The 25,794-nt window shown below is 45.6% G+C and overlaps 1 protein-coding gene across 1 annotated transcript; it reads left to right on the top strand.

Annotated features, from left to right (window-relative positions):
• The first annotated feature begins 978 nt into the window (after positions 1 to 978).
• On the top strand, positions 979 to 21,049 carry METTL1 (methyltransferase 1, tRNA methylguanosine). The gene is made up of 6 exons (XM_061576422.1): positions 979 to 1,236; positions 4,237 to 4,415; positions 6,223 to 6,407; positions 9,263 to 9,376; positions 10,472 to 10,573; positions 20,223 to 21,049. The coding sequence occupies exons 1-6, from the start codon at positions 1,157 to 1,159 to the stop codon at positions 20,349 to 20,351; spliced, it is 789 nt and encodes a 262-aa protein (XP_061432406.1). The 5' UTR covers positions 979 to 1,156; the 3' UTR covers positions 20,352 to 21,049.
• The last annotated feature ends 4,745 nt before the right edge of the window (positions 21,050 to 25,794 follow it).

The raw sequence follows: 25,794 nt of genomic DNA, 5'->3' as shown, positions 1-25,794 counted from the left end.
AGCATGGGTCACTGCCAATGCATCAGCAGCAGCATGGGTCACTGCAGCAGCAGCATGAGTCACTGCGTTGGTGTATGTCGAGAGACTGAGTGGGAGAGTTGGTTGCAAACCTGAAGCCAAGGAACATTCGTGCTGGGTACAACCACATTGGCAAATCAGATTTGTAACTTTGATCCTCGCCCATGTATCATCGATGGTTCAATTTTAATGTTCCATTGTATTGTGTTGTTGTCTTGGTGTGGTCTGGAACTGTTGTAGGTTTTTTCTGCCTTGCCCCAAGCTTGCATTTAGTGTTAGAAACATCTACAGAAACGTATGTACTTTAATATGCAATGTGTACTTCCAGTATATACTTAATTTATGTTGATTTCGAATGATGTAAGATTTCGCGACCAATATCATCCATAATATAGGTTTTTTTTGGGGTTAGATCGCGTAAATATAAATGTGTCGTTGATTCAAGAGCTGAATGGCTCACAGGGCTATACCTAATAAATGAACTTGAACTTGAAACCCACCACCATCCGATACAGCGAAACGTCGTACTCGGATTGTAAATGTTGTGGATTTGCACTCCAACACAAGTAACGAATTGGCACGTTCTGTTTACGTGACAAACCTTACTAATTGGCTGTGTCAGGTGGGGCGGGTTTAACGACACGTTCATATTCACGCGATCTTACCCCCAACAAATGATGGATTGTAGCGGCTTGCTCGCCTTTGTTGCACTCTGATCGTTATTTTCGTGTGTAATTATTTGTTGCTGTTACGCGCCGACCCCCGTGAACGAGTACTTCGCAGCTCATCGGATTTCTCCCTCCTACTGCCGCAGCCTAAATTACAAAAAATGTTAAGACTTTACCGATTCTGATTGATTACACGGTACGCAGTTTAATCGCGTAGTGCCACAATCGTAAGCCGGCTTCCGCGCGCCGCTATTACGAATCGCGCTTTGACGGCGGCCCTTGCGCGGTCCGTAGCGCGGCGCGCACGTGGTTGTGTGGCGCTGCCGTGGTGGCTCGTGGTGTTTGGTGGTGATTCGTGGTGTTTGGTGGCGGTTCGTGGTGTTTGGTGGTGATTCGTAGTAGTTCGTGGGAATTTGTTTGAGTTGCATTCTTAGACAGTTAAATTGTTGAGCTTCGCATCCGCGGTCCCGATGGCGGTGTCCGCGCCGCAGAAGCGCTTCTACAGGCAGCGCGCTCACTCCAACCCGATGGCCGATCACACATTTGAGTAGTAAGTGCCCGGCGTCGCCGGAGGCTTTCTTCGTTTTTCCTGGTTCCTAGGCGCGGCGCTACAACCCACCCTCGCTTTATACAGCCCCTAGTTTGCGGCCTTTATTTTGTCGCAAATAATACGATTGAGTTTGAATAACTGCTGGATGGAAAATAATGTCTACGTACAAAATATATAAGGCGAATGTGAAATGTACGCGTGTGTGTTCAGAAGCACGTGGACTGGTGGTGTGATGGGCGGCGAAATGTTGACTATGTCGCCTAGTATACAGGAGGTCGTGGGTTTGATCCCTACTTTGACACCTGTACATCATATTTGGAGTTTGCGTTTCTCTCTCCCCGTGGTCGCGTGGATTTTTTTCTTAGTGTTTTGCTGCGATACATGTCCTCATGATAAGCCACTTCGTTAGAGCTGTCATTTGTTGCCAGGTTGCTTCTGAAAAAGAGCTACATAGCTCAGTGGCGCCTTTACTGTTAAAAAAAAAAAAGTTTAGTTAACGTGAGAAGTGGGGCGGTGGTGTAGCGATCCGAGTTCGATTGGCTCTCACGACCAACAACCAGCGACGAATATCTGAACCAGTGCTCTGGGTCTTCTCCCCTAGATCGACTCGGCCTGTAATGAGTACCTCTGGCAATGTGTAACATCGCCACTAGGGGGAGAAAGGCAGCTGGTCGTGGAGCTGGCCACCCAACCCCCTGCATAGGTTCTCGCTTACAGGTCTTGCCCCAACAGCTTGGTCAAGGCTAGGGGGGGCGGGAGGGGTTCTTTGTCTTGTTTTAAGGGTCCACTGCGTGGACTGAGCCAATGCCATACAGTATTCTGTCACCAAACTTCTGAGCCCCATTATTACATGATCTCGGCTGCATGAGACTATTTAGTTTTGGGTTATTGACACTAAACCTGCAGGTTATGACACTGCAGTTTCTCCAGGCTGATAGAAATGGAACATCCCAACCCAAAAGGACAAGTTTTAAACAGCGGGGACCCACTGCCAAATTGGGACCTTTGGCTTAGAAACTCATTCGTGTGTTTGGGTGACAGAGGATGGCACTTGAACTCATTGGCAGTACTACACCGGTGGTACACGGTATATAAATACAACAAATAATTTTCGCAAGAAATATAAATTTTTCAGCGATTCGCAACCCCGGTCATAAATATTGCGGGGTGGTGGTGGTGACGTGTCAAATTAGTTATGATGTCAAAGTAATCGGAATACGAATGTTATAACGAGCGGGTGAACACGAAGCTTCACGGTATGTTGCTGTATAGCAGCACCCAGCCCTGATGATAATTGACTGCTCCTTGTTCGAAAGACAGATTTGACTCGTGCCCTAGACTTGGTCAGACGGTTCCTCGATTCATTTCCAGAATAATTTCTTAGCGGACGATGGCATCAAAGGATTATGAATCGTGGTGTCACCACACGTTCCAATTGGACAGTAGCTGCTGAATCTAAGATAACTTCTGATGGAGAGTCTGCAGCTCACTCAAGGGCAACAGTGACATCGTCAGACTGTTTTATGAGGACCGGTGTGTGTTGTTATGCTGCACTAGTGTACTGCCAATACGTCCATTTGTTCAACCCACACAGTGTACCCCTCATACACATCCTCACTCTTGCAAAAGAGACAGTCCAGATCTCTTGACTTCACACCTGGTTAAACTAAACAAACTGACTCTGCATCCCTTTACATCGCCAGTCCACGTACGTTTCATATTTAGCTGTCAGACTCTTCTCTCCATTATTCGAATAAAGTTTAATGGAGTGCACCTATTCGCAGTAAACACCATGTTTAATGCTATCCAACTCAGGTAAAACTCTTTGGTTCTATCAGTAAAGTCAAGTAGAAATAAAATAAAGTAAATAATAGAATACGATGTTTCGATTGCAACACAAGCAATCGTCATCAGGTAGAACTAAATTTGAGAGAGAGACAAAACACAGACACGGAGACACATAGACAGACATACAAGCAAAGAGAGACAACACAGAGACACAGAGAGAGACACAACATAGATGCACAGAGACCCAATGCCTCTGTGTCGAGGCCTTAAATAGCGAGAGAGGGGGCACGGGGCAGAGAGAGAGGTGGGTCTGCTGAAGCAGAGAAATTAGCATGTGAATGAGAGAGCTGTGTGGAAATCCACCCCGCGGCGGCCGGAGGAGAGAAAGACCCAACAAGCCTGGTAAATTTTAGAGATAGTTGTGTGGAAACCACCCCGAAGCGGCCGTGGGAGAGAAAGAGCGAATGGACCTATGAGAGCCTGGTAAATTTTAGAGAGAGAGAAATAGGCAGTTTGAGAAAACAAACTTAGCAGACATTTTTTTTGGGCAATGTAATGCAATGCAACACAGAGAGTCGGCTAACACAGTTAACACATAGCCTGGTTGATTACCTTGTCCAAAGATTGCTAATTTAGAGAGGGGGGGGGGGGGCAGAGAGAGAGGTGGGTCTGCTGGAGCAGATAAATTAGCATGTTAATGAGAGAGCTGTGTGGAAATCCACCCTGCGGCGGATGGGGAGAGAAAGACCCAACGAGCCTTGTAAATTTTAGAGAGAGTTGTGTGGAAATCAGGTAAAACTATTTAATGCCGTAGAAAGCTCAGCTTGTCTGTAACCGGGGGTGGGCACCATGATAACCAGCAACAGCGATCCGATATGAGCACAGCTTCAGTATTGGGTTGTGTTGCGGTCAGGGATTTTAGCTGAGGGGAAAGCCAGCCAAATTGCCGTCTCCCGCCCTGATGCATCTATTAATCCCATAAGTGATAACTTAATTCCGTTAATTACAAATTTAGTGAAAAAAATATAATTTAATGTATCATCGCAGCATAAGTATGACATATAGCATCCTGCATGCCTGGTTCGAGCGCTACTGCTATTATTAAATTATGTTACATCATGATCAATCCCGACCCTGACGCCTGTATATTTGGGGCTTGAACTCAATGGACAATGAACTTAATGGATCTGACGTCTTGATTTTCTTCCCCAGCCCCGTGAACCCTGAGGCGATGGACTGGTCAGTTCATTACCCAGAATTCTTCACATTGCCAAAGGTAGCAGCCAAGGAAGAGCACGGAGGCATGCCAGCTGCCGTAGCGGAGGCAGAGAAGTGGCTACAGCCCCAGGTGGAATTTGCAGACATTGGATGTGGCTACGGTGGACTGCTGGGTAAGATGCGATTTCTCACCATACCTCGCCTCACTACTCACGCCTTGCACCGAAGCTCACGGTAGAATCATACGCAGCAGCGTAACTCAAAATCTGCTTCGGACACCGAGGTCTCGAACTGTTACAGCCTCACGTCAATATACACTACACTATACACAACATGATACACTACATTACTATACACGACACTATACTGTTACAGCCTCACGTCGGTTCGCTGTTGTCACCCGTTCGGTGTGGAACTTTCTATATCCCTTTGCACATCCGCAACATCAAACGTACACTGACTTTCAAGAAACGTCGAAAGGCCTCTATCTGTTTGGTCAGGCTTTCGAGCAGCTTTGAGCTTAGCTCTGCCCCTCTTGAGTTGTTTACTTGTTTGCAAAATATGGCACGTTATTCATGTCAATATTATTTGATTAAGCGTAGACTTCAGAAAACACAGGACCTGTTTAGCTGTGCAAGTTTAATTGGGGCGCTATGGTGGTAAGATGTTAACTCCTCGCCTGGTATGCAGGAGGCCATGGGTTCAATCCTGACCCTGATGCCTGTATCTTTGGAGTTTTGCATGGTCTCCCTGTGGTCGGTGTTTCCCTCCACAGTTAGAATCAACGTGCATTTAGAGTATTTGGCTGCTGTACATTTCCACATTCTAAGCCACTTGGTTGAGCTATCATTTGTGATAACTAGGTCACTTCTGAAAAATAACTATATAGCTGTGGGCCTTACTGGGTAAATTAAAGTATATAGTTTAGTATATAATTAAAAGTGTATAGTTTAATACTTTTGTAGTGACATCGCTGGATGTCATCATGTTGTGGGTGCAGTACCGGCCCGAGAGGGGCATGGTGTGCGTGGAGTGACATTGCTGGATGGCACCATACTGTAAGTGCAGTGTCGGCCCTAGAGGGCACGGTGTGTGTGTGTGCCGACCTAAGGGGAAGGTCGGGTAAGGCCATGACACTCTGGTTGACCCGGGAGGACACGTGACCGGTTTGAATGACAGGGGGGCCCCCAAGAGGGGGTTAGGACGGTCACGTGATTCAAACCCAGGTTTTTGTTTTATTTTATTTATTTTTATTAATGTTGATGTTTTACCTACGTGACTTTACCGAAAAAACTTAAGAATATGAACCCAGGTTCTTCCTGACGGGTCTGGAAGGGGGGGGGGCGTGGCCAACGGCGGAGCCGGCCACGCCAAAGAGAATCTGAGCCGAGTCCCGAGAGGGATCTTGGTTGTCCGTCCCAGGGAAGAAACCCTTCGTTTACGATCTCCATTCTGCGAGTCTTCCAGCACGTGGACCCAGGCAGTATGTTGTTGGTCCCGGGTCTGGAGTTAATAGTTACTCGGTAACCAGTGTAGTTCGCCAGGGTGGTCACCACCCTAGGTCGTTGTCTTGTTAAAGGTGAAGTCACCCCGTTGTGTTGGAACTAAATAAATGCGCTGCCTCCAAGTCTAAGAGTGCGACTCAGTTGAACCCACTACACTTTTAACTATGTTGCTAACCTGTCTTAATCTGTCTTGACCTTCGATTTATGCTCATTGGTATGATTGTACAGGTCAGGTTTTATTCATTGGGCCGTGTTTGGTGGAGCAGTTAATCGAAGCTTTCTTATTGGCTTATGGCCAGAGTTTTGCTGAATTTGGACGTATATATATTTATCTTTCGCACCATACGTAGTCAATCATGCTAATTGAAAGTTGCGGGGGAGGAACAATAAACACAAAAAGCAGTTCTAAACAAATTCGTTTTCAAATTATATTTAAAGTGCATCGATATGTCTGTACGTGCACGTGCATTCCCAGTGGAGTTGTCTCAGCTCTTCCCACGCACGCTCATCCTGGGCATGGAGATCCGTGTGAAGGTGTCGGACTACGTGCGCGACCGCATCACCGCCCTGCGCACCGCCCAGCCCGGCCACTATGGCAACATCGCCTGCATCCGCACCAACGCGATGAAGTACCTGCCAAACTTCTTCCGCAAGGGACAGGTGATGGAAGTACCTTACTGCTGCTATTGCTTGACTGGCCATCGAACATAGACGGTCACCGCATCGCGCGCTTCCAAATTCGCTTCTGCGGCTGTCTGGACTGCTCTTCCTTCCGATTTTAGGAATCCACCGGAAAACTAATTTCTTTCTAACTGGCAATTTGTGTTTAGTTTGTCCTTCCCCCGCACCTCCAATTAGCAGAGTTGGCTATGTACAGTGCGAAAGAAGTTCAACGTACATACAAACATGAAAAGTTCAACGTACATACATGATAAGTTTAACCTTCATACATATGTAGTGACTAACTCGGAGACACTAAGAGTTGGAGGCACTTCTTTATTAACAAGCACCATAGGGATTAACATTTTTATAATAAGTTCATCTATGATCAGCGACCGTTACTCAGTCAGGACAGTTGGTAGGCTGTCTGACTGATGACGCCCCGAGATGGTGAAGACGGAGACGACGACAAGAAGGATGGTGATGACGACGAGAAGAATGGTGAAGACTTCAGCAGCACGACGGGGATCCCACTCCATATGACAGCCCTGAGGTCCCCTACAGGGGCCCCTCTTATATTGTCAGCGTGGCCTGGCTCTGCCCCCCACCACGCCCCCTTTCTGGAGCCTACCAACAGTTCTTGGTGTACCCCTTCTGTGACCTTTCCCCGTGATCCCCCTCTGGAGTATAACCTGGCCTGCTGATGTCAGGGCTGCTGTAAGCCGCAGATCCCCTTCCCTGCCAGCAGGCAGCGCTATGCTGCTACATTACTATTCTATGCCACTACACATACATTAGAAATTCAATATACACACGTGAGAAGTTCAACGTACATACCGAACCGTACCCAACTACGTCACCACATTTCTCTGGTTCTCTTATCATTATACTGGCTACTGGTCTTGAAACGAGTAGAGTTTAAGAACCTACTTTTTAAAGCCTTGCATGGGCTGGCACTAACCACCATATATTCATGAGCTAATCCATCCGTGCACCCCCTCATGGTTTTTAAGATCTGCAAACTCTGCTCTTCTGTGCATACCTTGATCCCGGCTGTGTTTCTGGGGTGAGCGGGCATTTGTTGTGTCTGCGCCTCGGTTGTGGAATTCCCTACCGTTGGAAATTCATTTAACCGCGTTTAAAAACACATTTTCTTAAGTTCGTTTATTCTATTTAGCTCTACCTCCCCTCTTGACCTATCCTTAACCTTAATCTTACAAGGCGCCTTGAGACATTAGTGGAAGGCGCCTTACAATTAAATGTAAATTATTATTACATACATGATAAGTTCAACATACATACATGAGAAGTTCAAAGTACATAGATAAAGGCCACGATGTGGTGGGGCAGTTTTATGGCAGTTGTCACCCGACAAAGCATTTACTGTAAGCAATTATGACTCCGGTGCGGGTGTAGTTTCCCCCTTCCTTGTGGTGTGTGGCGCACACACTCGGTCGGAGACGAGGTATTTGCAGGAAGCACCATCTCTATTATCTCGTTCACACCACCAACTCCGGCCTCCTCTCTCATGACCATGCTGCCATACAGCCTGGCCCAGACACGACCCTGTCCGCGTTTCACCGACGGTGTTGACCGAGACAACCAACTACTCTCCGGCCACGCGATGATCGGGCGAAGGTGGCGGCGACGACGACAGCGACGACGAGACGAGTCCACTCCCAGAACCGGCAGCCCGGAGCTCTCGCTCTCTTCTGCTTTTATTCTCCTCGGCTCGGCTTGGCTCCGCCCTAGCTGCGCCTCCCTTCTCGAACCCATCAGAGGGTTCCAGGGTACTTCCTATGTGGTCTACCGTGACCCTTGACCCAGTTCCTCTGCCCTGCCGGCACGCACAGCCGTGTATATGCTGGACGGCGGGTGTGCTGAGTGTCCACCGCGGTTGTTGCTGCTGGACAGCAGTCGGCGCTGTCACTATTTTGGCATATTAAACAGGTTGTGAGCAACATGGGACCTCCTTTGCCGGTACCAAAATATGAGAACAGGTTTTCCGCTTTTTTTCTGGCAATAAAACAGGTGTTAAGATGTTAAAACACCAATCTGAAACCTTTTACAATGAATCATGTCTGCATTAACCACAATACTTGTGGTCAGAATGCAAACAAAAAGCATACTCTGATAATATGTGCATTGTCTTTGAAACTGATTGGTCCACACCAGAGACACCGGTTTTTCAAAATTTCCATAAAATCATTATTTAAAATAACCTGTTTTTGCACATTCTTGGATGACATGTTTTAGGTGTTGGGTTTCTGTTTTTTGTGTTTTAAATTAGTTAACTATGTGAAATTGGCATAAATAAACATACAAATAGATGAAAATATTCTACTTTAGAACGTTACAGTATTTACTATAGCGTACTTACCACTAGAATCTAGAAGATTCCGCATGGGGTGATGTATATACGTGCAGTTTTTTCATAGTTTAAGTTGTATGTCGTGTATAATGTACTGCATATAATAACGACATTGAAATAAAGCAGACCTACTTTTTTTGTCATGCACAAAAAGTAGGTCTGGACTGGTTACAGCCTTTCAGGCGGTTTCGCCGGATCGGCCCAGGACCACCAGATTATGTTGGAAGCCTGATAATCCCGTGCCGGATAATCGATGATCAACTGAATTCTAAAAGCTCTTGCAATCAAACATTGGTGGGAGTGATGATTGCCCTAAAATTGTCCTCGTGATTTGACAGCTCGCTGCGGATGACAAAGGATTCCACGTATACTCCCAGCCTGTGAAACATTTGAGACAAGACTTATATTGTTACTTAGCGAAGTGGCACGTTGGTTAGCGTGTTAACCTGCTTCTGCTCTCTGCACCCCTCACCCCCCCTGACAGCTGAGCAAGATGTTCTTCCTGTTCCCGGACCCCCACTTCAAGAAGACCAAGCACAAGTGGCGAATCATCAGCCCGACACTGCTCGCTGAATACGCATACATCTTGCGACCTGGGGTAATACTGAAACTAAATAAAAAAAGTAAATTATTTAATACAATGTCAAAATGTTTATTTTGGAGGAATCCGATGAGCTATAAAGTAATTTTTCCAAAGATGTTCATTTAAAGGTCCACTGAGATGTATAGCTCTTTTCTAGAAGCAACCTGGTGACATTTGATAGCTGAACTAAGTGGCTTATCATCACGTGGAAATTCATAGCTGCCAAATTACTCTTAAATACCTCCTCCATCATACCATGTCCAAGTGTTTACATGTGTGTGTAAGTATAGTGCAAAATAAGTTCAACATACAGATATACAGTAGAACCTTGGATTGCGAGTAACTTGGTCTGCGAGTGTTTTGCAAGACGAGAATTTTTTTGGGATAAATTTTTACTTGATAAACGAGCGAGGTCTTGCAATACGAGTAGTACGTACAGTATACGCTTTGTCTGCCGAGCGTCACGTGATCACAACTGAGCCGATGGTTCTTCTCTCTCGCTGCGGGATTGTGGGTAATCATCTCCCATGCTCAGTCTCAGTCGGTGTGCCTCACTCGTATAGTCAACATTCGTGTGAGCGTATACTGTTTACTATAGTGTTGTGACCGCGTGTGTGTGTGTGTGCGTAAAGCATTTTTTTATTTTGTGTCCAAAGTGTAGTGACTGTTGTTTAGTAACTGTACTGCAACAATAGCCCCCTCCTCCTCTCCTTTCTCTCGTCTCCCTCACACCTGCCAAGATTAAAATTTAATTTATACATTTGATTACTTTCTATTTAATTTAAATAATAAAAATCTAAAAAGGTATTTTGTATTAATCATTTTTATATGAATTTTTTTTTTTTGGTTGTGGAACGAATCACCTGAGTTTCCATTATTTCTTATGGGGAAATTCGCTTTGATATACGAGTACTTTGGATTACAAGCACATTTCCGGAACAAAGGTTTTACTGTACGTACGTGTTTGTCTCTGTTGCGATGAGAAAGAATAGATTTCAGAAGGAATAGGCTGTTAGTAGTACACAGCAGCAACAATACAATTTGGACATATACGTTTATATTGTGCCCCATTGCACACAATGGTGTGTGTGTGCGGATTTTGCCCCCCAGGGTCTGGTCTACACCATCACGGATGTGCATGAGGTCCACCGGTGGATGCTCAAGCATTTTGAGGAACACCCACTCTTCCATCACGTTCCCCTCGATGAGTTGGTGAGCGAGCGCTGTTGGGGTCTCCTCGGGTGTCCGTTCTTTATCGCACGCGTTTGTGCACTTGTCTGCGTGTTTATGTGTGCATGTTTGTACATTCAATGTTTGGAATACTGTCCACTACAGTAGTACATTATGGTAGTGTAAAGTAGCTTGTGGTTAAATCTTGACTTAAAGCTTTCATGACTGCAGGAATTCATATTCTTTGGGTCTTTCGGTAAAGTCACGTAGATAGGTTCAAAGAAAATAACCAAAAACTACGACGTTTCGATCGCAACACAAGCGGTGGTCATTAGGAAAAGGGGGTTAGCCTCTAAAGGCAAACTGTTTATAAAGGTTTAAAATGGGCATAGCCAGTGTCAGCAGCATGGGCGGGGTAGCTTATGTTAATGTAAGGGATTCAAAATGGTGTGCCCCAGCATGTGGGGCGGTGTAAGAGGTGATTGTAGTAGTGGGCAGTGATGGTCCTGGTGGTGGGCTTCCACCAATTAAAGGGCTGCCAGGTCTAAAATGGAAACATTACAGCCAGTTATGGCTTTAACTGGTTGATAACGTCCTTTCAGTGATTACTGAGTTTGTACCCATCTTCTTGGTTGAGAAGATGGGATGTCTGTATATATGGATGGCTTCATGAACAAATCTTTGTTGATAGCCAGTGGGTTCACAAAGTTCCTTTGTCTTCGAGAAATATATTTCTTGTGAGCCCACCGCATTAAAACAATGATCAGCCATGGCTGAGGTATCGGTCCTACCGTGTTTTAGATCTGCCTTATGTTCACGAACACGGTCCGAGAAATGTCGCTTAGTTTCCCCAAATCTAACTATTGCCGCAGACACAGCTTAGTTTGTAGACGCCGGGGTATTGCATGTCAGGGATCACATCCATCACAGATGGGATCAGATCACAAATTGTATGTACCGTGTTAAATTGAACCTGGATCTTGTATTTGCTCATGATTTTGGAGATCTTTTTGGTGACCCCCTGCTATGTATGGCAAGGTGATGGTTTTGATTGGGTCATCAGATGGTTCTTTCCCAACGGTTGGGGTGATAGCATTACGGATTGTGTAGTCTGAATATCCATTCATCTTGAGAGCTTGGTGTACGTGTTCCAGTTCACTGGCTAGGTGATGACGGTCGGAAATACATTGAGCTCTGTGGTGTAGAGTTTTGATGTGGGAATTCTTCTGGGATGGATGGTGGTGGGAGTCAGGTTTTAAGTAGGCATCCGTATGGGTTGCTTTCCTGTAGACAGAGTGGCCCATTGAGCCATCTGGTCTCTTCGAATTAAACATCCAAGAATGGTAGCTTGCCATCCTTTTCCACCTTCATGGTGAATTTGATGGCTGGGTGTATGGAATTGATGTGGTTGAGGAATTAGTTCAGAGCTGGCAGGCCATGTGGTGAGATGACGAACGTGTCATCTATGTACCTTTTCCACAGGAACGGACATAGAGTGGATGCCTGGATGGCGTCTGTCTCAAATTTTTCCAAGAAAACATTGGCTATAACCGGAGATAAGTGAGAACCCATTGGGGTACCTTAAACTTGTTTGTAGAAAGTTCTAATCCAAGTAAAGTAAGTATTGGTGAGGCAGTGTCTAACCAGGGCCGGTACATCAGCATTCAGTCCTTGTTGGACCGAATCTTCAATGATTGCAATGGTGTCAGGCACAGGAACTTTGGTAAACAAAGAGACTACATCAAAACTAACGAGCAAATCACCTGGAGATAGTGAGATGTCCTTAATTAACGATAGCAAGTGAACTGAGTTAAGTACAGCTGAGGCAGTCTTACCAGTGAATGGTTGTAAGGTCTCAGACAGAAATCGGGCCAGTTTGTAGGTGGGTGAGTCAATGGTGGAGACGATAGGATGGAGTGGTGTACCTTCTTTATGGATTTTTTGTAAGCCATACAATCTGGGTGGTCTAGCAGCAGAGGGTTTTAAGGAAAACCGCTTGGTTGGTTGGTTCGATTTAAAGATGTCGAATCAGTGATGATATTGTTGGTTTTCGTAACGTGGCTGTTAGTGGGATCTCTTTTAATTTTTGTATCGCTATCTTCATTAAATAGATCCTGAATTTTGTTATTGTATGTGGTTTTGCCCATGCTGACCGTGACGTTGCCCTTGTCGGCTGAGAGGATGATGATGTCATCCCTCTTTTTTTATTGAAACAGCTCAAAACGCTCATCCTTACTGATGTTGCTGATAGGTGTCTTAGCATTTTTGAGGATTGCAGCGATTTTCGATCTTGCCACGTTTACAATGATATCATCCACTGGGATGTGTTAAGGGGTGACTGCGAAATTCAACCCTTTAGCTAGAACCGATTTTGGGCTGTCGGAAATTAGACTTACTTTGATTGATAACAATCTTGTCAATGTCTACCTTTTTTACGTGTGGATCTGGCTTCTTCTTGGAAAGGAAGTTGAACTCAGAAATCAGGTTATCTTTGCATTAATCTAACATTGAGGCGGCTGAAGAGGCTGTCATGTTATCTACATGTTCCCAATCAGATGTAGACATTTTTTCCGTCAATGTTAAGTGTGATTTAAAGAGAGTCGTCCAAAATGGAGGACGCTGGCTGCACTGTTCACGCAGTGCAGCTTATCAGCCGCCCTGGGTCCATTTCCTGCCAGCGTCGTCCTCACAAGGCACCTCTTCCACCTCTATCAGTGAGTGGGAGCTTAGCAAGCTTCAGCATCGCAAGTGGGAGCTCGACGTGTTCCATTCACTGCTCAACACCACCAGCGAGTGGGAACGTGATGCAGACTGTCCACTGCTCAACACGGGAGAGTGGGTTTGCCTGCTGCCCAGCACCACCAGTGAATGGGAGCTCGACGAGATTCGTCCACCCTGCTGCTTCACCTGCGAGCTGGAGCATAGCCCGTGGTCAGCTACTCCACTTGACCTCGTGTTCTTCTGCCCGCTCCATTGTACGCGCCACGTACGTGGTCGTGTCCGCCCGTGTACGTGCTCAACGAGTGTTCACGTAGGCGTGTACGCACCCGCCACGTGCGTGGAAGCGCGTGCTGACGGCGTGTATCTTGGACACCACTACCTGGACTTGCTTCTCCGGGCAGCACAGCCGCTGATCGGAGTCCACCCGAATCGTGCCCCCCCCCCAACACCACCACCCATACAGCATGGGCTGATATAATAGGGCTTCGACATGCACCATCTCTTCATCACCTGCACCTGGAATCCGCACTCCTGAGAACGCTCTCTGGCCTCGGGCTTCTTCGCAGTCAATGTCAGAGACTGTATCGGCACCATGGTTGCAGAGGTGGTAGGGGCCGCTGTTCACAGGTCAACCTTCAACCAGCTATTTCCTCTGATCTCTCGACGCCGTGCCTCTTCGGATCTTCTTCCAAAGATTGCTAAATTTGAGAGAACGTAATCAACCAGGTAGGGTGTTGAATGTTGTGTTAGCCGACTCTCTGTGTTGTATTGCATTATATATCTAAGTTTACTAGGTTTGTTTTCTCATTCATTCTTACCTGATGACGGTTGCTTGTGTTGCAATAGAAACGTCGTATTCTATTATTATTTAATTTATTTTCTTTCTACGTGACTTTACCGAAAGAACCAAAGAGAGTTATCCTTGCCTCACGTTCCCCCTACATTGAAGAACGCATCAAAACAGCTACCAGAAAACCACACATCCTTTGGAAAACCCTAAAGGATCTTCTACATCCTGGTAGCAACATGGTCCCTCACCTTAGTGATCCCCTGGCCTCACTGAAACTTGCCACCTCTTTCAAAACTTACTTCACCAACAAGCTGATCACCATCGCAAACTCCTGCACGTCTTCCCTCATATCGCACCATCGTACCCCGCTCCCATTTTCTGAAATTGTAAGCACTCACCCAGACACCTTTCTAACCATGTTCAAGCCGGTGTCTTCAACAGACATTTTCCCTTTGATTCAATCACTTCACATGAAGTCATCTCCACTCGACGTCCTCCCAGGTTCCTTGTTCAAGCAATGTGCTCCAGAACTCGCCATCATGATCAGGAACATCACAAATGCTTCATTCGCTATGATGTGTTTTCTGTCCAACCTCAAATCTGGCCTGGTTTCCTCCCTATTAAAGAAATCAAGTCTCGACCCTGATGACCCGTCTAGCTATCGTCCCATCACTAATCTCTCGAACCTCTCTAAACTCCTCGAAAGACTCACCCTCGCCCAGCTAAAACCCCACATCACCTCCTCCCCAAACTTCTGCTCCTTCCAGTCAGCTTACTCTCAAAACTACTCCACAGAAACAGCATTCACCAGAGTGCTCGATGACATTTTAATGATGATTGACTCCGGCTCCATCGTTGCTCTTGTAAGTCTGGACATTTCATCAGCCTTTGACACCGTCAACCACTCGCTCCTTACTTCCCTCCTGAAATATGACTTCAGTATATGTGACTCAGCACTCAAGTGGATACTGTCATACCTTTCTGATCAGCAATCCTCAGTCAGGGTGGGCTCGTCCACATCTCCTGAAACAAAAGCGTTATGTGGCATCCCCCAGGGCTCCGTCCTCGGTCCCCTGCTGTTCACAGCCTACACTTCCCCGATTGGCTGCCTCGTCACAAGCTTCGGTGTCAAGCACCACTCATATGCGGACGACACTATTCTGTTCACCGCCATCAATTCTACCAATCCGTCTGGATTTGAGAGGCTCTCGGAATGCACCATTGCCCTACAACAGTGGTTCTCCGCACACAACCTTGCCCTTAATCCATCAAAGTCAGTGGCCATCATGTTAGGTACCAGGCAACGTCTCAACTCATCCGCGCTCCCAACACACATACACATCTTTGGTCACAGCATCAGGTTCACCGATCACTTCAGCTACCTCGGTGTAATTCTAGATTCAACTTTATCCTTCGACCATCAAACAAATCATATCATCAGTTCATGTAACTTTCACCTGAAGGCTCTCAGACACCTACGTTCTCTCATCTTCACTGAAACTGCCAACACATTGGCATGTTGCATAGTTGGGTCTCGCCTCGACTATTGCAACTCTGTCCTCGTCCGGTCCTCCTCTGGCAACCTCAAAAAACTTCAAAGACTACAAAATAACCTGGCACGCATCGCCATTGGCCGCACTCATCCCCGTCTCGACTCATTCGCTTGTCTCCATGCCCTCCACTGGCTACCCATTGCCAGCAGGGTCACATACAAGACCGCCTGCCTCTGCCACCATGCCTTCACATCTGCCTGCCTCCCATACCTCTCTTCATTATTGACGACCTGCAGCACAGCACACGGCTGATGCCTTCGCAGTGCGACTCACGACCTCCTCTTGGAATGAAGATCTAGGATGGTCACTTCGATGCACCGCTTATCGGTGGCTGCCCCAACAGTCTTGAACGCAATCCCTCTGCACATTCGCAGCATCACCTCAATCATCTCCTCAAGAGACACTTAAAAACTCACCTCTACAACCACGCTTTCGAGTGACTGAGCTTGGCTCTGCACCTCTGAGTTGCGGCCGTTACGTCCGCAAATTTGCGCGCGTTATGAATTGCATTAGCATTATTATAATAAAAATATCTAGTTCAAATCGGAGCAATCTTATTCTCTCTGGGATCAGGGCCAAGTCTGCCCTGAACAAGATCCGTTTAGCATTAGGAGATGTGACAGCAGTCAGTGTTAAGGAGATGTGACAGCAGTCAGTGTAAAGGAGATGTGACAGCAGCAGATGTCAATGTAAAGGCGATTGGTATTACCTTAGTGTCGCGGCATCTCTTCAGAAAAGTGAGTGACTCGATCAGATGAGCCTTCTTGTCTCGAAGTTTGTTAAAAGATCTTATAGTTGTGTGGAAACACTCCCCCGTAGAGGTGGTTAAATATTGACTTAAAGCTTTTGTGACTGCAGGAATTCATATTATTTGGGTATTTCGGTAAAGTCGTTCGGTAAAGTCAAGTCTAGTATTGAGTGTCCAGGCAGTCCTCGACTTACAAACACCTCCACTTATGCACACCTGCACTTACTAACACCCCGGCCTACGAACACCTGCACTTAGGAACACCCGTACTTATGAACACCCGCACTTACGAACTGGCTTCCATTAAACATTTTTTTCACATTGACTTAAAACACGAACTGGCACTTGCAAACTGTACCATGGAAATATTTTGTTCGGTGGAGCGATCCTCCGTGAGATGTGGTGAGTCGGCCTCACGCTGGGAGTGAATGTTTGTCTTTGTGCACATATGCACATGTGTGTGTAAAAGTGAATGCGTAGGGAGTGGTAGTGCAGCGGTTAGTGTGCTGTGCTACCAACCTGGCGACCAGAGTTCGATTCTTGCTCACGATGTGTTTTCTGTCCAACCTCAATGTCTAGATTGCAAACTAATTGCAAACTAGAACTGCTTTTTTGCTTTTAATTTGTTGTCCTTCCTCCGCATGATTCGACTACGTATGGTGCAAAAGAAGTTCAACATCCGTACATAGGTAGATGGGTTCCAGTAGGTGCCTGCTGCGCTTAGATGCAACAGCTGCTGCTCTTATGCCACTGCATGTCATGACAGGGGACCTGGCCAGTTCAACGTTTTTATGGGTGCAAAAGGTGTCGATGTGTCCAAGGGTCTAAGATCCAGTTGAGTTGTTTAGATTATGGCGTCAGTTAATCGTGAATGAAGGCCATGGGAGGTTAGAAGCTTAGAGAGATGGGATGGTGGATTGTAACGTGGTACAGGACCTGAATTTAAACAGAGGATGTGCATCTATACTGTACAACCATCGGTGTGAAAAGTACATTTATATTATTGATAAACTAAGATAGACTAAGATATATTATTTTACCTTGTCATTATAGTATACGTACAGGCAGTCCCCGGGTTATCGAACACCCCACTTATGGAAATCAGACTATACGGAAATGCTCCCACAAATCATGTAAAAAAAAATGCAATATGCGTAAATGTTTGTGTTATTTACATAAGCGCAAATAGGGTAGAGCGGTGAGGTTGCGGATGAATACCACGGAGATAGGTGTAACACTTCGCTACACCAAAATGCCGCCTTCACCGAGCCCGAGCTTCACTAGGATTGAGGCAAATTGATTATTTTGTAGCGTTACGGAATTGTTTGTTTTGTATGCTTTGAACTATATATATCCATGTTTATATTGGTAGTTTTCTTCATTTTAAGTTTATTTAATACGTTATTTACTGTATGTACTGTGTGTATTTGTGTGTGTAGACTAGGCTACTCCACCTGTCTTTGTGTGCATGTGTAGTGACTGACTCAGAGACACTAAGATTAGGAGGCACTCTGTTTATTAACATGGCCTGACAGTAACATTAGCAACTACGGTTCCCAGTCAGGACAGCTGGTAGACTGCCTGACTGGCGACGCGGAGACGGTGAAGACGGCGACGACGGCGAAGACTCCAGCAGCACGACGGGATCCCACTCCAGACAACAGCCAAGAGGTCCCCTCCCGGGGCCCCTCGTACTGTCAGCGTGGCCTGGCTCCGCCCCTAGCCACGCCCCCTTCTGGAACCTACTAGCGGGTTCTCGATGTGCCCCTTGCGTAACCTTTCCCCTAGATGCCTCTCTGGTCTATCACGTGGCCTGCTGTCAGTGAGGGCTGCTTTAAGCTGCAGATCCCCTTCCCTGCCAGCAGCCAGCGTGATGCTGCTCCGTGACCGATTTTATGTCACTACACATGTATGTGTGAGAGTATGTGAAGTTTAGGGCTAGACTAATTCACGGTAAACCAACATTCGGAAGGGACTGCTTTCTGTTAACAATATAAAAATGTTTCGTGGTATTCATAAACAATTGGATACAGTATTTGTTCCATTAGTTTCATTATGGGTATTGTTAAGGTAGATATTCGATGAAAGAATGATAGGAAGTGCAGAGCGTATGCACAGTGATACGATGCAGGTAGCGATAAAAAACAGACGACAGCGCGAAACAGCAGAGAGAAAATGGTAAGGGAGACACAATTATTTCCGGCTATGGGATTCTATCTTGATTTCGGGGGAAAATTTTTCAGTTTCAGATATATGGAAAATTCGGGTTACGGATCCTTCTCGGGAACCTAACCCTTCCGTAATCCGGGAACTGCCTGTACAGGCGACCCCCTACGACCTAATTGGTTCCTGGACGATGTTCGCAAGTCAAGCCGTCGTAAGTCGAATCCTTATTTCCCATATGCGCAATGTTATAAATTGATCACGAAAATAAATAAAAAATAACCCTAACAGACATTTATTGTAACTTAACATAACTTTTACAAACATTTATTAAGTATAAACAAACACATTTGAAAATTCGGAAGTACTTCTCTGCATGTGCGTCACATTTTCTATTCTCAGACAGTGAAAGACGAAAAAAATGTGTAGAACATTTACAAAAAGTGAAGCGCGTTGCGAAAGAGATACTGCGTTCGCTCTAGATGCAGCCGCAAACTGTCGGGTTATACTGTACATACGCAAACGGCAGAAGAGCAAAGCAGCGCCATCAGGCGACGAGTCTGCGCATGCCATGCGTAGACTCGTTGCCAATCAACTCGGCGTCGGTGGCAGTCGTTAGGCAGTCGTAGACACGAGTATTGGTCGTTACTGTTGGGGGTCTTACGATAAGAAAGGTCGTAAGTCGGGAGTCACCTGTTTTATGATTAGTTGTTAATCATATTTAAAAAAAATTACACTTATGCAAACATAGTCGCGTGGGGAATATTAATAGAGTGTGTGGTCACATGGAAGAGACGACAGCAAGTCATGGATGCTAACGCTTGGTCGCCATCTGGCACATTAATGTTTGCCGTGCAGCACAAAAAAAACTACTGGGTCTTAAAGGTAGTACGTTAAGGCGAGGTACCACATTACGTAAAGAGGGACTGGGTATCGGTGAGTTGAGTACGTTGTAGAGAGAGTACGTAAAGTGGGAGGGCATAAATCTGGGGGTTACTGCAGTTATTAAAGAATTCTAGAATCGCTCCGATCAGCACGTTTGGCTACATACGATGAGAAAGAAGTTCAACATACACACTGCCCATAGACTGAGCATTGCCCATAAACTAACACTACTCATACACTCAACACTGCCCATAGATTAACACGTAGGCTCTCGCGACCAATATCACTTATAATATAGGTTTTTTTGGGTTAGATCGTATAAATATATACATGTGTCGTTAAACCCTCCACCACCCGACACAGCCAACTAGTAAGGGTTGTCACGTAAACAGAATGTGGCCAATTCGTCACTAGTACACACCGGTGTGTTGGAGAGCAAATCCACAACAGAGTAGTTTCACACGGTATAACTTTGCCAAAAAGTCAAAACGACTCCTGCCCAAAAGTGCAGCGAAACATGCCAACCGCCACGCGTTGCGTAATAAATTGTTGTCACACCCGACGTGATTATCACGTGTCCCCTCCGTACTGTATTGGCCATTACCTCGTTGATCCGTTTCACCATTGCCTCCCCCGAGTCGTCTGCATTGCTGTACTTAGCTGGCACTACTTAACGCAAGTTTTCAATCGAACCATTGTTGTTGTTGCTGATGCGGTGCGACCGTTAACTTGGCCCCGTTTGGTCTTGCTTGTAATTTTTTTTCATTAGCTTTGGAGCAAAACTAAACTCAACTTGTGCTGCGCCATCCTTGTCTGTTCGATTGCGGCCAGGAGGACGACGTCATCGTGAGCCAGCTGGGAGAGTGCACCGAGGAGGGGAAGAAGGTGACACGCAACGGAGGAGAAAAATTCACGGCCGTCTTCCGGCGCATCGCAGAGACTCGGCCTTTGGGCTCCTGACCTTGCTGGGCTCTAGTTGACCTTGCCGGGCTCCTCTTGACCTTGCCGGGCTCCTCTTGACCTTGCCGGGCTCCTCTTGACCTTGACAGGCGACCCTTGGCCTTGCCTGGCGTTGCCGTTTAACCCGGTGAACTTATTACACAATCCACAGTCGGTGCCTTGCTGATAAGAGACCGGCAGTGTTGATACTGATTGACATTCAATATTTGGTTCGTTGTCCACGTTAATTCTGAACGAAACGTTCCACACACAATAAGTGCACAGTGCAATGTGGGTAAAACAGCTACAGGGCGACTTTAACTTGTGCAAATCTGCACGGGCATGACTTTTGAACTTGGCTTTTGAACATGGCTGCTGATTTCAGACACGAGTTAGCTGTCGTTAGTCATTGAATCTAGAACACCTCACACCAGGAATGTAATTCTAGTTTTAAGATGGATACCTGGTGCACTGCAAGTATTTGAACGTTTCTTTTGTACCTATACTTAATTTTTCGTACAATTGTCAACGTCTCCGTGTATCATGGTTTACATGGTTGTGTTATGTTGCCTTGGTGCAGGGGACAGGTTGCCAAATGTTTTAATTAATGGGATCGAAGTTCTGTTTGGATCATGTCTCTCTTGGCCTTATTCATATATATTTCGTGTACATTTACAAAGCGTGTCTTAATTTAATAAGGAGTAAAGGCGTTTTTTTTTTGTTAACTGTGAACGTACATTTATTGTGGCTGCTGTGGGAATCTATGTGTGCTCAGCCAGTCCATACCCAAGCAGCTTGTGTTTGGCCGGATAGAGGGGGGCTGAACGGGCACGACGTGGGCTGGAGCAGAGATGGACTGATGCGGTACGGGAGGATGTGGAGCTGAGTGGTGTAAAAATCAGCCTTTATGGAGTAGGCTCGTGAATGATGCTACTGGGCAGTTGGAGGCAGTCGCCCTCCAACAACAATGGAGGGCAGAGGAGCAATGGAGGGCAGAGGAGCAACGGAGCCAGTAATCTCAATCGGCCAACCCATGGCACCTGGGTCTGTCCCGTGACCTGTCAGGGAGCCTTCCACACTTCACGTGGCCTCAAAGTGCACCTGGCTTGACACAGGCGCCGTGGTGACGTCACTGTCAGTTTGTGGCGAATGGCGGGTATTGGTGTGGTGCGGGATTATTTCATTGGAAAACGTCCTTGACTTTGGCAACGCTTAACTGCTTGATCCCCACTGTGGCACTTTGACACTTTTTTAACATTGCATCTCTTTTTTTGTATAAACACTCCCCCCCCCCCCCCCCCGTTTATTCCTAGTCGGGACAAACATCGACAATGTAGGGCAGGGGTCCTCAAACTTTTTAAACAGGGGGCCAGTTCACTGTCCCTCAGACCGTTGGAGGGCCGGACTATAGTTAAAAAAAACTATGAACAAATTCCTATGCACACTGCATATATCTTATTTTGAAGTGAAGAAACAAAACGGGAACAAATACAATATTTAAAATGAAGAACAAGTAAAGTTAAATCAACAAACTTGCCAGTATTTCAATGGGAACTATGGGCCTGCTTTTGGCTAATGAGATGGTCAATGTCCGGTTCCATATTTGTCACTGCAAGTCGTAACAAGTGATGCAAGTGTGTATCCGTTAGTCTAGATCTGGTTGGAGATTTCAAATGTTTCATTCTGGTACAAGTCTGTTCACAGACATAAGTGCTGCCAAAGATGGTTGCCATTTTGAGTGCATGGTTCCTGAGATGAGGATATGTCTCAGAGGGGAGAGATGCATAGAAATTATGAAGGCTGCTTGACTTGAATGCGTCTTTCAGAGAGTCACAATTCTGCAGTTCAGCCAGTTCCATTTGGTAAATTGTATTCACATTTTCAATGTCAATAGAAAATGGGTTACGGAAAAGCTGTATGTCCTGTTCATGGAGATGAAGCTCTTTAAATCGAAATTGGAACTCCTTTTGCAATTTTTCCAATGAATCCACACATGTTTTGTTTGGGAATGCAACCAATGGTTTTTCTGCTAACAGATTTTGAGTTGTGGGGAGATGGCAGAAGTTTTCCTCCTTCACTTGTTTGATGAGGAGGCCTTATTTTACTTCAAATGCTTTGACATGTGATTGCATATCACAGATGAGCTTCCCCTTTCCTTGAAGTTGCACATTGAAACTGTTGAGTAGCTCTGTTACATCTGCCAGAAAGGCAAGGTGCCATTTCCATTCTGCATCATTGAGCTCTGGTACTTCTTTGTTTTTTGAAAGCAGAAAAGCTGTAATCTGTGGAAGTAAGTCATTGAAACGTTTCAAAACTCTCCCTCGACTCAGCCAACGGACTTCTGTGTGGTACAGAACATCTTCATAGTCAACATTTAGCTCAGACAGAAATTCCTGAAATTGTCTGTGGTTTAGTGCATGAGCTCTAATGAAGTTAACACAAGATACCACAATTTTCATAACAGAGTCCCACTTCAGTGATTTACTACACAGCGCTTGTTGGTGGATGAGGCAGTGTATGGCTATTGGATGAGAATGGTTATGTTTGTCCATCTCTTGGTTAATGCGAGCAATTACTCCTTTCTTAGACCCCACCATGCTAGGAGCACCATCAGTTGTCACACTGGCTAGTTTAGCCCAGTTCAGCTCCAAACCATTCACAGTTTGGCAAACCTTTTCATAGATATCCTCTCCTGTAGTTGTTCCTTTGATACTTTGCAGTGCAGCAAGCTCTTCTGTGACTTCGAAATAGTCATTCGTCCCACGAATAAAAATTAGAAGTCGTGCAGAATCACGAACATCATTGCTTTCGTCGAGTGCCAAGGAAAAATAGGAAAGTTTTTTTGTGGAGTTTTGCAAATGCTGATGCAAATTGTCTCCCATTTCTTCAATCCTCCGTGTAATTGTAGGTCCTGAAAGACTCACTGTACTAAATAAATCGGCCTTCTCTGGACACATCTCTTTGGCAACAGAAAGAAGGAATTCTTTAACAAATTCTCCCTCCACGAATGGTCTGCCAGTGCACACTATTAGCTTGGCAACTTGAAAACTTGCTCGCAGTGATGAAATATTTAGCTGCTTCTGCTTCACAAAAGTATTTTGCTGAGTTGTTAATGTATTTTTCATTTTTAATATTTTATCTTTTCTCACTTCGACCAAACAATCATATTTATCTTTATGTTGAGTTTCATAGTGTCGACGTAAATTGTATTCTTTGAACACATACACTATATTCTGGCATATCAGACACACAGCTCTTTCCTTGTACTGCATGAAAAAGTAATCATAAGTCCACTGTTCTTTGAATATCCTACACTCCGAGTAAATTTTTCTCTTTCTTGACATCATTGTTTCCTAGGGAGTCAAAATTGATATTAGTAAAATACCAATATATATACAGCGCTACAAAAACAATTTACCAGCAATAACTTTGCCCACACAGAGACATACAGACTGCACTGCCCATCAATGCAGTCTGATTGGGGGGAACTCCGCCCCCTCTCCCTCTTCCACCAATGACCGTCCTTCTCATGCAGAAAAAAGTAACAGACAGGCAGCGGCGGCAAAAACACCCGGCGGGCCGGATAAATGTCCTCGGCGGGCCGCATGTGGCCCGCGGGCCGTAGTTTGAGGACCCCTGATGTAGGGCCACGGGACCTTGGGCAATTCTTGGCTCCGGCTCTGGTTTTCCAATCGCCCTCTGAAATGAATAAAGAAGCGTGGGGGGATACGTTCCGGAGGTACTCGTGAGTAGCACATTTTTTGCGGATAATGATATTACCCCAACGAGTTATCTGCAGCAACGGCTTTTGGCTGCTAACCGTCGAACAAAGACGGTCACCACATCGCGCGCTTTGAGATGTGCTGCTGCGGCCGTCTGGAATGCTATTCCTTCCGATATTAGGAAGCCACTGGAGCTATGTACTTTGAAATCATCTAGATTGACAAACTCATTTCTTTAGAACTGATTTTTGTTTTAGTTGTCCTTCCCACGCACCTCTGATTAGCATAGTTGGCTACGTACGATGCGATAGAAGTTCAACATACACACGTTCCTACTCCCATGACAACAGGCTGTCATCGGTTGAACAGGCCATGCCTTGCCGATGTTTCATCAAGTAAAGCCGAGCATTTGTTAAATGTGACGCGTTGATTTCAGCGGCTCCCAATTTGCCGACTGACAAAGAGGTGAATTGACTGCCACTTTGTGGGTCACTCTCGCATCTGCATACTCGCAGATGATCGGTGAGCGTAGAACTGAGTGACCACGTCCGGGTGACTCGGAGTGCGATTGGGGGGAAGAATTTGCCACCACATGGCCATAGGTCCGGAGAGACTGGGGCTTGAAGAATCTAGTGACTCGCACACAACCCACGATCTGGTGGTGGCTAGGAGATGTTAACTACATCGCCTGGTATGTAGGAGCTGCTGGGTTCGATCCCGACTCTGACGCCTGCTGTATACAGTAATTGGAGTTTGCATGTCTCTCTCCCCGTGGTCGCGTGGATTTTTCTCCGAGTCCAGTTTTTCCCTCCACATTTAGAATCAACATCACGTGTTTGGAGTATTTGGCTGCTATACATTTTCACATAAACCACTTCGTTGAGCTATCATTTGTGGCCAGGTCGCTTGAGGGGTGTGTCGATCCTATTATGCGAAAGTATATAATTCTTCTTGGTTCTTTTGGTAAAGTCCCATAGAAGGGAAATAATAAAATAATAAAAATTAAACAATAAAATAATTCTCACGACATATATAATTCATAGAGGCCGCTGGCTACTGGAGTTCCATTGTCCTCGGTAGTTGTATCAGAATGAGAATCTTTATTTTATCTGAATCTTAGCCTGGAGAAATCCGATGAGCTCCGAAGCTCTTTGTTCACATGTCCATTAATTTTTCACATGTCCAGTATCAATATTTGGGTTTGTGCTCGAGGGTAACCTCCACCGTGAATTAAATTAAAACAAATTTTTGTTTACAATGCGAATGGTAAGTTATGAAGCATTTATAGGATGGAAAATGCAAAGTTACGAAGGCTGGGAACGCATCCTCGTTGAACTAACGTTATAAGTTATTCGACATACGAAGTTTCGATATACGAAGCTGCAGGGACGACGCAGCTAATGTCGTGTGTCCATGTTGCGTGTCTGGTTTGTTGTAAATGTGGAGTTATCTTAACTTGAAAGATCTGGTGATGCTGCTGCGTTGGCAGTAGTACAACTACAAGCCAACACGTGTCATGTCAAGAACAACATGAACAAATTATAGGTTTTACCCTTTCTGGCAATAAAACAGGTGTTCAGATGTTCATTCACCAAATTGAAACATTTTGCAAGGAATCAGGTTCGCTCTTGATTTGAAGATTTCGTGACTGCAGGAATCCATACTCTTTGGTTCTTTCGGTAAGGTCACGTAGATATAAATAAAATAAATCCCGACTTTTCGATCGCAACACAAGCGGTCGT

This window comes from Lethenteron reissneri, chromosome 61, assembly GCF_015708825.2.
Source record: "Lethenteron reissneri isolate LAM-NWPU_2019-01 chromosome 61, ASM1570882v1, whole genome shotgun sequence".
NCBI lineage: Eukaryota > Metazoa > Chordata > Hyperoartia > Petromyzontiformes > Petromyzontidae > Lethenteron > Lethenteron reissneri.
This window is presented reverse-complemented; position numbering and strand designations above follow the sequence as displayed.